At 36.9% G+C, this 12,378-nt stretch overlaps 1 protein-coding gene and 1 pseudogene across 1 annotated transcript; one reads left to right on the top strand and one right to left on the bottom strand.

The window, feature by feature from the left end:
- Positions 1–1,178: 1,178 nt before the first annotated feature.
- LOC101257267 (ABC transporter C family member 4) lies at positions 1,179–7,557 on the top strand. Its single transcript, XM_010323676.4, is given in 13 exon segments — positions 1,179–1,987; positions 1,989–3,333; positions 3,336–3,682; positions 3,803–4,123; positions 4,194–4,280; positions 4,485–5,072; positions 5,179–5,343; positions 5,449–5,743; positions 5,870–6,084; positions 6,158–6,463; positions 6,558–6,621; positions 6,688–6,927; positions 7,032–7,557. Coding segments are annotated over 13 exon segments (4,401 nt in total). The 5' UTR covers positions 1,179–1,672; the 3' UTR covers positions 7,145–7,557.
- Positions 7,558–7,997: 440 nt separating this feature from the next.
- Positions 7,998–11,796, bottom strand: LOC101260054 (G-type lectin S-receptor-like serine/threonine-protein kinase At5g24080; annotated as a pseudogene).
- Between the last annotated feature and the right edge of the window lie 582 nt (positions 11,797–12,378).

Here is a 12,378-nt window from a genome sequence, read left to right as displayed (position 1 = left end):
CATCATAGAATGGCTTCTCTCTTGAAGGGTATTAGGTCCCTCGCCGCTTGTATTATGAGACAAAGAGAAAGAGGGTTTTTCCATAGATTGTTGCATTCAAGAAGAAGAAACAAGAAAGATTCAGAGTGTTTGGTACATGGGAGAGAGGTTCAAACCAAAATTCGGGATCGCAAATGCTCTTTTCCCCGTTTCAAATTTGACTTGCTGTACTACAAGATATGAGATTCTCTTTTTCAGTAGAATTACTCTATTCGTTTATTTGATCGTTGATTTTTTACTCATTGGATTAATATGTATTTTTTTTCTCTGTTTGATGATTCTTTTCCCATAGAGTCGGGTCCTTAAATTACTTTATATTTTAATTCTATGAAAAATGTGTATATAGTTTAAAAGGTGTAGGTTAAACAGAAAATCCCAGATCCGATTTTGGTGTTTATGATGAACTAGAATGGGGAAAATAGGAAGACGTAAAGACAAATAACAGAAAAGAGAATATTCGTCCGGGACATTAGCAATGCTTGTTCGCTGCTAACCGCTAATTAACCAAATATCACCTGCACAATATCCCAAGAAAATCATACAAGTTATTCTACTATTTGCACAACAATTTGTCAATCATCAAAACACAATAAAATTACGAATAACAAGTTATTTGCCTTACTTGATAAGGAGTAGATAGATTGTTTTTGTTTTGACAGTATCTCGGGGACTCCATTAACTTGTTTTTGTCTTCCTCTGGTTAATCCTTTTCTTTGACTCTGCAATTACGTTGTTGCATGGTATCCTGCTTAATTAATTAAGAACACTTGTATGTCCATGGATTAAACTTTTTATTTCCTACCTCCAAGTTGTAATTAATTGCCTTTGAATTTGTTCATTTCTTTTTTGTCTAATGCTCCAGAGTGTTGTATCTGTTATTTATGTTGTTTCTTGGTTGCTAGTTGGATTTTAATTTACTCTTCCCAGTTGAATTTCCATTTTATATATATCGATAGTGAGGAATCGGGATTTTCAAGAGTCAAACTATATAAAAAAAACATGAAAAAGTGAAAAGCGGACGCAACATATATTTCATATATATATATATATATATATATATATATATATATATATATAGTTTTTCTTTACCTGTGTAGTTAGTTTTATTTTTTGGCAAAGACACTCCCTGGATCCCGAGTACCTTGTGACGTGTGAATACATTCATGTATAAGTCCTCAAACTAATTAAACACCGATTTAACTTATCTAAATAATTTATACACCATCAGTGGATGTTATAACCAAGTGTTGCAGTTATTGTTCTTTTTTGTCATTCAGAATGCTTTGTCGTGCTATGTCTAAAAATTTTTCAGGGCTTCCTTACTTCTGTTCATTTTTTCCTGACTGCTTCGCATGCTTGTCCTAGATCCGAGGGTTTATAAAAAGCAACCTCTGTACCTCCAAGGTAGGGGTAAGATCTTAGATCTGCATATATAGTTACACAGTACCAGCCCCAGACCCTACTTGTGGGATCACATTTGGTATGTTGTTATTGTGTTATACTAGAATATCTCTTCTTTAGTATATATGATTGATATTGGAAAACATACTTGGCATCATGAGTAAATTTCCTTTTCACTTGAGTCTATACAAATGAAAGTGAAATTTGCAGGGAGAAAGAATTGGACAAAGAAATGAAGGATATCTGGACTGTGTTTTGTGGGGCACCTGGTTGTTCGAACGATAATGGGAAGTTCTGCTATCCTGATTTTGGGTCGATGACAGATCCTTCATCCTGTATCAATCATGTGTTGATAATTTGTTGTGATGTTATACTTCTGCTCATCTTCTTATACAATCTGTTTTCGAAGACATCCTTAAGAACTACCAATATTCCAGCGCGTTTTCAGGGGTTTTCGCGTTTGCAGTTGATTTCTGCCATTTTTAATGGCTTCCTAGGATTATTATATTTGGCATTTGGATTTTGGATTTTAGAAGATAAGGTGATGAAAAACCCACAGTTCATTACCTCTACACTGGTGGTTATTAATCATGTTTCACGGAATGACATGGTTATTAGTAAGTTGTACCACAAGTCTTCGAGGAAAATATTTCTCAAGAACCCCCCTGAAGATTTTGTCAATTTTTGCTTTTATCTTTGCTGGGGTTACTTGCGGTTTCTCTCTTTTTGCTGCCATTCTTGTCAAAAGGGCATCATTGAAGATAGCTTTAGATATATTCTCTTCTTTAGGAGCATGTTTATTGTTGTTATGCACCTATAAAGAGCTAAAGGAGGAAGATCCCATTGGAAATGACCTTTATGCTCCCTTAAATGGAATTAGTAAAAGTAATTCAATTAGCTCCGTCACTCCATTTGCTAAGGATGGATTCTTGAGTAAAATATCATTTTGGTGGTTGAATCCGCTGATGAAGAAGGGGAAGAAAAAAACTCTTCAAGATGAGGATATACCTAGATTGCGTGAGTCCGATTGTGCAGAATCGTGTTACTTAATATTTGAGGAGCTATTGAACAAACAGAAACAAGTTGATCCCACTTCCCAGCCATCAGTTTTGAAGACAATTTTCATATGTCACCGGATAGAAATTATTGTTTCAGGATTCTTCGCACTGCTGAAAGTAGTCACTGTGTCAGTAGGCCCTTTGCTTCTTAATACCTTTATTCAGGTTGCTGAAGGAAATGCAAGTTTCAGAAATGAGGGGCTTTTCTTTGCCATTCTGCTTTTCATTTCAAAGAGCTTGGAATCCTTAGCACAAAGACAGTGGTATTTCAGGTGCAGACTAATTGGTCTTAAAGTGAGGTCATTACTTACAGCTGCTATTTATAGGAAGCAAATTAGATTATCTAATGCCTCCAAGCTGATGCATTCAAGTGGTGAGATTATGAACTATGTTACTGTGGATGCTTATCGTATTGGAGAGTTTCCTTTTTGGCTGCATCAAACCTGGACAACAACTGTCCAGCTCTGCCTTGTACTTATAATTCTCTTTCACGCTGTTGGTGTAGCAACTATTGCATCCTTGGTAGTGATTATACTCACTGTGCTGTGGAATACTCCCCTTGCAAAGTTACAACATAAGTTCCAGACCCAGTTAATGGTTGCACAAGATGATAGGCTAAAAGCTATTTCTGAGGCTCTTGTTAGTATGAAGGTTCTAAGATTATATGCATGGGAAGCCCATTTCAAAAATGTTATCCGAATTTTGAGGCAAGTAGAAGAAAAGTGGTTATCAGCTGTTCAGTTGCGTAGATCATATAATAGCTTCCTTTTCTGGTCATCTCCTGTTTTGGTTTCTGCTGCTACTTTTGGGACTTGTTATTTCCTTGGTATTCCACTAATTTTACCTTTGTAGCAACTTTACGCCTGGTTCAGGAGCCTGTTAGAACAGCTCCGGACGTTATTGGTGTGGTAATTCAAGCAAAGGTCTCCTTTGAGAGGATTGTCAAGTTCCTTGAGGCATCTGAGCTGGAAATGAGACAAAAACACATCAGAAGCACAAATCATGCTGTACTCATCAAATCTGCTAATCTTTCATGGGAAGAGAACCCATCGCGACCAACACTCAGAAACATTAATCTTGAGGTTAAACCTGGTGAGAAGATTGCTATATGTGGGGAAGTGGGCTTAGGAAAGTCATATCTTCTGTCAGCAATTCTGGGAGAGGTTCCAAGTATACAAGGAACAGTAAGTTGTAATGGTTGGTTCCTTCTTTCCTAGTGGGTTAGGTAATAAGAAGCAGGATTAAAGTTTAGCATAATGATGATATCGGTTTTACCAAAGTTCAATATTATCTGTTATCTGCAGGTTCAAGTATATGGAACAACTGCCTACGTCTCTCAATCAGCATGGATTCAGACAGGGACAATACAAGAGAATATATTGTTCGGTTCTCCATTGGATAGCCAGAGATACCAGCAAACCTTGGAGAAGTGTTCACTGTTTAAAGATTTCGAGATACTACCTTATGGTGATCTCACAGAAATAGGAGAAAGAGGAGTCAATCTTAGTGGTGGACAAAAGCAGAGAATTCAACTTGCTCGTGCTTTGTATCATGATGCAGATATATATCTCTTGGATGATCCCTTTAGTGCTGTAGATGCCCATACCTCGACAAGCCTCTTCAACGTGAGCATTTCTTTAGTGATGTGATTCTTGTCGTTTCTTTCCATTTGCAAGCTCAATTGATCCTATGCAGGAATACATCATGGGAGCTCTTTCCGGGAAAACTATCTTACTTGTGACTCATCAAGTTGATTTTCTTCCTGCATTCAATTTGGTTCTGGTGAGTTTTATCCATGCAGTTCTCTCTCCAATTTGACTTTTGTCACTTCCTCTCCCGTCTCTCTGTTATTATAGTGTCTCCTCTGGTTGAATTGATCGTTTGAAATTATGTGTGCAATGATCATGCTTGTATTCAATAGAAAACCAAATCTTTTTATATGTTCACATGAAATTGTTACATATATATATCTACTTCGGTTTGCAGTTAATGTCAGATGGAGAAATTTTACGCTCAGCTTCATATGATCAGTTATTGGCCTCGAGCAAAGAATTTCAAAACTTGGTTAATGCACACAAAGAGACTGTTGGTTCAGAAAGGATTTCAGAGGCTTTTTATTCACCAAGAAGTGATACTTGTTCAAGAGAAATTAAAAATAAAGATAGTGGTGAACAACCAAAAACCTCTGGAGGAGATCAGTTGATCAAGCAAGAGGAGAGGGAAGTTGGAGACACTGGATTTAAGTCTTATGTTCAGTATTTGAATCAAAATAAAGGATACTTGTTCTTTGCCATAGCTGTTGTTTCGCAACTTGCGTTTGTGGCCAGTCAGATATTACAGAACTCCTGGATGGCTGCAAATGTTGAAAATCCTGAAGTTAGCACTTTGAGACTGATTTCAGTTTACTTGCTAATTGGATTTGTATCCACACTATTTTTGCTTTCTAGATCTCTATCAACTGTTCTTTTGGGTTTGCAATCTTCAAAGTCCTTGTTCTCACAGCTACTAAATTCTCTCTTCCGTGCACCTATGTCATTTTATGATTCCACACCTTTGGGAAGGATACTAAGCAGGGTAATTATCTCAAACGTGACAATTGAGAGAAAAATGATACTTATTAAGTATTTTCCTGTAGCTAAACATTTTTCCTACATTTTCATTTCTCGTCCCATTATTGCAGGTCTCATCAGATTTGAGTATAGTTGATCTTGATGTCCCATTCTACTTGATTTTTGCGGTTGCATCTACCACAAACTTTTATTCTAATTTTACAGTACTAGGTGTTGTTACTTGGCAAGTTTTGCTTGTCTCCATCCCTGTGGTTTATGTGGCCATTCTCTTACAGGTACTAGTTATATTAGGGGAATAAGGAAGTTTGATTCTGTGTTTCCAGCTGACAAACTGATAAATCATGAATTAGTATTTTTTTGGTTCCTAATTTTTTCCACAGAGATACTACTTTGCATCTGCCAAAGAGTTGATGCGGATCAATGGAACTACCAAATCATTTGTGGCAAACCATCTTGCTGAAGCCATTGCTGGAGTTGTGACTATAAGGGCATTCAAGGAGGAAGAGAGATTTTTTGTGAAAACGTTTGAACTAATTGATATAAATGCCAGTCCTTTCTTCCACAATTTTGTAGCAAATGAGTGGCTGATTCAACGTCTGGAAACTATTAGTGCAATTGTTCTTGCTTCCTCAGCACTTTGCATGGTTTTACTTCCTCCTGGGACTTTCAGCTCTGGCACGTTAATCAACTAATTATATGCTTGGAATCAGAAAGAATATCTCATATTTCTATTTTTTCTTTACCTTTGATCATTATGTGATACACAATTTACTTCCTTAATACCTGTTAATATTATTGCAGGATTTATTGGGATGGCTTTATCTTATGGTCTTTCCCTAAACATAACCCTTGTTTCTTCCATTCAATATCAATGCACTTTGGTGAACTATATCATTTCTGTGGAAAGACTTAACCAATATATGCATATACCAAGTGAAGCTCCTGAAATTTTAAAAGAGAACCGTCCCCCAGTCAATTGGCCTTCGAGGGGTAAAGTTGAAATTCATGATTTGCAGGTAACTTCATCATCTGCCCTAATTTTCAATCTTTTGGGATGTTAAACATACTAATGCGCATGCCTCAAAGTAGATAAGATATTGGAAGGATTCCAGACTTGTTCTTAGGGGGATCAACTGTACATTTGAAGGAGGTCATAAAGTTGGTATTGTTGGACGAACTGCCAGTGGGAAGAGTACACTCATAAGTGCACTATTCCGACTAGTGGAGCCTGCAGGTGGAAGGATTGTGGTTGATGGAGTAGACATTTGTAAAATTGGTCTTCATGATTTGAGGTCCCGTTTCGGGGTAATACCTCAGGATCCTACTCTTTTCAATGGAACAGTGAGATACAATTTAGATCCCCTATGTCAGCATACTGACCAGGAAATTTGGCAGGTAGTGTACTTGGCCACTATTTTTTAGCATCAGTTGATAAATAGCATAGCTTTTTTCTAGTTATTTATTATCATTTTTATCTTCACTGTCAAAGGTTCTTGGGAAATGTCAGCTACAAGAGGCAGTTAAGGAAAAAGATTAAGGGCTTGATTCCTTGGGTAATCTTTTGAACATGTCAGGTTGTTTTATACCAGTGGTTGTTATTGACCATATACTCATTTCAGTTGTAGAAGACGGGTCAAACTGGAGCATGGGGCTGCGACAGCTGTTCTGTTTGGGGCGTGCTCTTTTGAGGAAAAGCAAGATTTTGGTGCTTGATGAAGCGACAACATCAATTGACAATGCCACCGATATGATATTGCAGAAAACTATCAGGACGGAATTTGCTAACTGTACTGTAATTACAGTTGCCCATAGAATACCAACAGTAATGGATTGTACAATGGTTCTGGCCATTAGTGACGGTAGGATCTGTCTGTTTACTTTTGAATACTCACTTAATAGTTCAAAGAATATGTTGATCTCAAAATTTTATCCCCATGACTTGCTTTTGGTTGCTATAATACAGGAAAACTAGTGGAGTATGATAAACCTATGAATCTTATGAAGAATGAAGGTTCACTCTTTGGGAAGCTCGTTAAAGAGTACTGGTCTCATTATCACTCACCGCAATCACATTGAAGCAAAGTGCAGATCCGCAATACATTCTGAGGTGCATCAAACTTCACATGTGTTGCCTAATTGCTACCTCAATCAGCCCATTGAGGGGAAGCATTGAACTCAATGGTGGTTTATTTTGATGTATATCAAGATTAGGAATCTGGCAAGATTGTGTACCTCAACTATTCCACTGGCTAGGTGAAAGAAATCGGATCTTTCTCTAAATGTTAGTGCATAACTTCTGTAGGCTGTTAACACCACGAAGGTTCAATATGCAGTGAGCTAACCAACTGCAGCTTAGTAGCTTTAGCCTACCAATTTTCTTGATTTTAACAGGTTTTATTTAGGCATGCTAGCAAAGTCTTTTTTCAGGGTCATAAACGTACAATCTTCCTGTATTATGAATGAAATTCTTTACACCTTCCAATCTTCAATTTAGCTGTTAAACGCACAAAAATCACCTCTAATCCTTTCTTTTACATTGCTCACTAAACACTCACTTTGCCAATCTTCAGTAATACACTATAAAATCTTCAACTGTGAAACAACTTCATATTTGCTCCTAAATTTGATTAGGATTCAGCTGGTAATTTCAGTTGGGAAGTCCTATATTGGGAGTAAAGCATTCTCTAATAAAGGCAACTCCCAACAGGGTTCTAACCTGAGTAATGTGTTCTCTATAACAAAGGCAACTCCCAGCAGGCTCTAACCCTCTGGTTAAATATATTCACTACTTACTAGCTGTTGTTGGATGGTTTGGAAGTCGATATGATCTGATTACGGTTGTAAATTTTTACATTAGTAGTATAAAAGAAACCGAAAAAGAGATAGAAAGGATCTATACACAGAGGACTTGGTGGAGATATCTGAGAGACTAGAGAATTGAGTGAAATAAAACAATAAAGCACGACAGTGAGTTCTTGCAATGTGTATGGTGTTGTAGCAACACATGATACAAAAGTGGTTGTGTTCCCTTCTTTTTCTGGGACTTCTTTTGGGAGACAGGGAATGAATAATCAATTATGATATGATTGCTTAATCCTAGGGAAAACTGTGTTCGATTTCATCTTCAACTATCTAGGTGACATACTGGAGTGACTGCATGTAGCATAAGATGATGGATGAGTAGCAATGGAGAAGGAACTGTACTGATTGAGTTCCCTCTTCATTGCCTTGTATACTTGATCTAAGCCTTCCTCTATCAACTCCAAAACTGTCTGTGGCATTGGTGGCATATTCATGTCAACTGATCCTTCCAACATCTTCACCACTTCTCCCATGGAAGGCCTATTTGACACTTCATCCTGAATACACCAGAAGGCAACCATCAGTGCTCTCGTTACCTCTTTTTCATCTACTGCTCCTCCAAGTCGCCTATCTACAACTTTTACGGGTGTTCCACTTATCATCTCCTGAAATAAAAGAAAAGAAAAATAGTGAAGAGAACATGTCAAAGGAGGGAACACTATGAATATAAGTAGAGGAATTTTATGTGTACCTTGTAAGCCCATCCAGGATAAAAGAAGTCATCTGCATCACAAGTCATATCAAGATTTCTCTGACCACCAATAATCTCTAGAAGAAGCATGCCATAGCTGTAAACATCAACTTTTACAGTGATAGGTCGATTGCTGACCCACTCGGGGGCTAAACAACCTCTCGTTCCTCGGATCATTGTGACAACATGAGAGTGCTCTCTTCCCATTAACTTAGCTAGTCCAAAATCAGATACTTTAGGGCAGAAATTCTCATCCAGAAGTATGTTTTCTGGTTTGATGTCACAGTGTATTATTCTGTTCCTACATTGCTCATGAAAATAGGCTATCCCTTGTGCAGTGCCAACTGCTATGCGAAAACGTGACGCCCAATCCAGTAGTCTATTTCTTGTACTAAATGAATGAAATATCCACTTGTCTAATGAACCATTTTTCATGTACTCATAAACTAGTAGCCTGCCAAAGAGTGAAAATTTTAGTGAAAGTTGTGCTAGTCCTTGACTGTGATTCTACAATTCTACATACTTCCCAATCTATATATCACAAATTACAGTGAAGAAAAGTTAAACTTACCGTTGAATTCCCTCAGAACAGTATCCGCATAGACGAACCAAGTTCAGATGATGCATAGAGCCAATGGTTTTGACCTCTGTTATAAATTCCTTCTCCCCATGAGGTGAAACTTTATCAAGTTTCTTTACTGCAATCAATGTTGCATCCTTTAAACTTCCTTTATACACACTTCCAAATCCACCTGTCAAAGCAGCAATGTTACTGATCATATTCTTACCTTATTTGAAACAGACCAGTTTTCTGTGCTTGGGTTTCTATAGTCGAGAGGTTAATAGCATAAAAGTAATAAAAATTCCATATATTTACCTGTTCCAAGTAACTTGGAAAAATTGTTAGTCCAACATTGCAGGTCGCGGTAGCTGAAGCTAATTGGAGCTCCAGACAACAGCAAAGAGCCCTCAAGTGCCCTTCTCATAGATCTTCTTCTATGGATATTGATAAACAACAAGCAACAGAGAAGCAAAATGAGATACTCAGGACTATAGGAAGTACCAAAACCTTATCGTGCCTACTCTTCGACTCATCTGATGAATTCCCAGGTTTTCCAGATACCCTGGCATTGGCCTCAACCTTCACAAATAAAGTCGAAACAGGATCCTCAAATTCACCAAATTCCAAGCTCCTGAGTAACCAACAATAAGCCTTTTCCTCACTAAGTCCATAAACAGAAGCAACACAATCACAGTTTGATAAGCAAGCATCACCACATTTGGACAGTGTCCCTTTATCACTATAATTTCCTATGACAGATGATTCTGAGAAATAATAATTTATTTTCTGAACCCTAGAAATCTTGAACTGGGACATCAAGTTTTCATGCTGAGGTCCACATTTCCCTGTCACTGAAAAATTTCCCAAACATGAAACATCATTTCCCTCCGTAGAAGTCCCTGGCAAACATGTGCAAGAAGCATTTGTTTTGCTTCTATCTAAATTACATATCCCACTGCCACAAACTCCAGAAATATCACATGGATTAGACACAGCTGCCCACTCTGGAACCCATTGCCTTGATCCATTCACATCATTATCCCATCGATACAAACGTAAATTTCCATAAACCTCAAGGGTTAATCGATGAAGAATAGATGGAGCATTGGAATTCGTTTGATTTACAGCCGATGATAGTCCTCCATAATCTCCATCATTTTTATATACATAAACTGCTCCATCTGAAGATGAGCCATAAACTATACCAAAGCTTCCTGCTTTATCCAATACAGCAGTAACATCTCCAGTCACATTTGATATTTCAGGTCTTGACCAATAAGAAAAATTGCTGTAAAATTCAGGCGATGAATCGTAGGAGTTGGGGACATTATAGGTCAATGCAAGGCTTAGTGAAGTAGGCTGCTGCAACATTTTTAAAGTGTAGTAACGACCATGAGAAGGTGATTTTGAAGATGTTAATTCTAGTGATACTGTTAAGGATTGACCAGGCAAGAGAGTATCAGATGGATGTGAAAAGCTTTGCCATGCAATAGTACTTAGGTTGGTGCTGTAGAGAATGAAGTTTCCATTTTCAGACATGACAGCCAACTCAACGCCTGCTTTCGAGGTGTTTGATGCCCACACTATGGTGTCTCCATCCATCAACATGAGATTTCCTGTGGTGTCAAACTCCAAGATTGCATCTTTGCTGACTGGGGAATTTCTATTTAGAGGATTGACACAAAATGGCCAAAAAGTTATATTACCTGCAAAATCTTTATTAAAAACTAGAGGTGGAGGTATATTTTCTTCTTTGTTCCTTCTCTAAAATCAGACCTAACAATTCTTATCTATAATTCCATACTTACATCTACCTCCTGAACGTTTTCAAGAACTTGTCTTTCATCATAAAATCTCAAATCTTGTTCTTTGAAAGAAAAAAGCAACCTCTAAAGCTGGAATGGATTCCGTGTGTTTGAAAAGTTAATGAAGAAAAGCTACAGTTTGATCATACAACTTTTCCTCCTACTAACATATGCAGATCTAGAATTTCACGTATATATCTATGTTCTGTGTCGAAAATATAAAGCTTATATCAATAAAGATATTACTACCTAACAAAACCTTATAAGCAAGAGCGGAGCTAGGAGGACACAAGGGAGGTTCATGCAAACTGCCTTAGATGGTAAATTACACTACATATACAAAGTCAATTTTTTTATTTTTAGGTACATATAGCAAATATTAAATCTCTGTGTTATTCATTTCTGTATATTTTGAGTGAAAACTCGGACTCCATCACTACGCACATACAACTTAAAATTTTTTACACTTACATATTAGGAGACCAAACAAGTGTTCTGTCTCCTGGTATTTGTGCAAACCAAATTGCCAACTGATATTGATCATTAGAGTCAACTGTAGGAGTGAAGCCAAAAGCAAAAGTTCCATTGTTAGAAAGCCATGCTTGTTTCTCTTTAGCTAACAATCTTGAACCCAAAATAACACTGCCATAAACTACACAGACATGAAGTTCTGCTACAAACAGTAACAACAGAGCGAAAACAGAGGAAATGAAACAGAGAGCCATATGTTGCAAATATGGAAATAGGATTATGTTTCAAGAAAATCAACTTGACAATTTAATGGACTACAAATTTTCAAATTTTGAAGTTTCAAGTATGTGGGGAAGTAAAGAAGTTGAGAACAAGGTGGTTGGTGAGTGAAGGAGAACTATAAAGTTGACAATTGATCAAATTATTAGAGTTAGTCGGTTCTGCCATTTAGCGGCACATGTCTTGTTCAATTTCTTTGTTGTTTTCATACTATAAGGATTGAAAATAACTGAATTTGTCCAGCTGGACTGATGCCAGATTGGTGTTCTGCATCTCGTATATACTTCAACTTTTAGATATATTAATTTATTTTTATTATATTAATTTAACACGTTAACCTAGAATATTTTCAAAATTCATATGCCCCAATAACGTTAGATGTCCATAGGAAGCAATAAAAATAAGTTTGGAGTATTTGATTACTAGTTGATATAATATGTCAAAGGTAAAATTAAAAGAGTTTTACTTATCACAATTGATTTTGAACTCTACGTTCAAAAGTTATATTGCTTGAAAATTTTAAAATTATAATCATAGCGTGTTAAAAGATTCCAACAAACATTTAATGACATTTTTTATGAATCTAAATAACATAATCTTGTGAATTATTTGGTGAACTTTTTATGAAAAAACTCAAGTT

Source organism: Solanum lycopersicum, chromosome 6, assembly GCF_036512215.1.
Source record: "Solanum lycopersicum chromosome 6, SLM_r2.1".
NCBI lineage: Eukaryota > Viridiplantae > Streptophyta > Magnoliopsida > Solanales > Solanaceae > Solanum > Solanum lycopersicum.
Note: the sequence above shows the minus strand (reverse complement) of the source record. Positions and strands in the feature narration are given on the sequence as shown.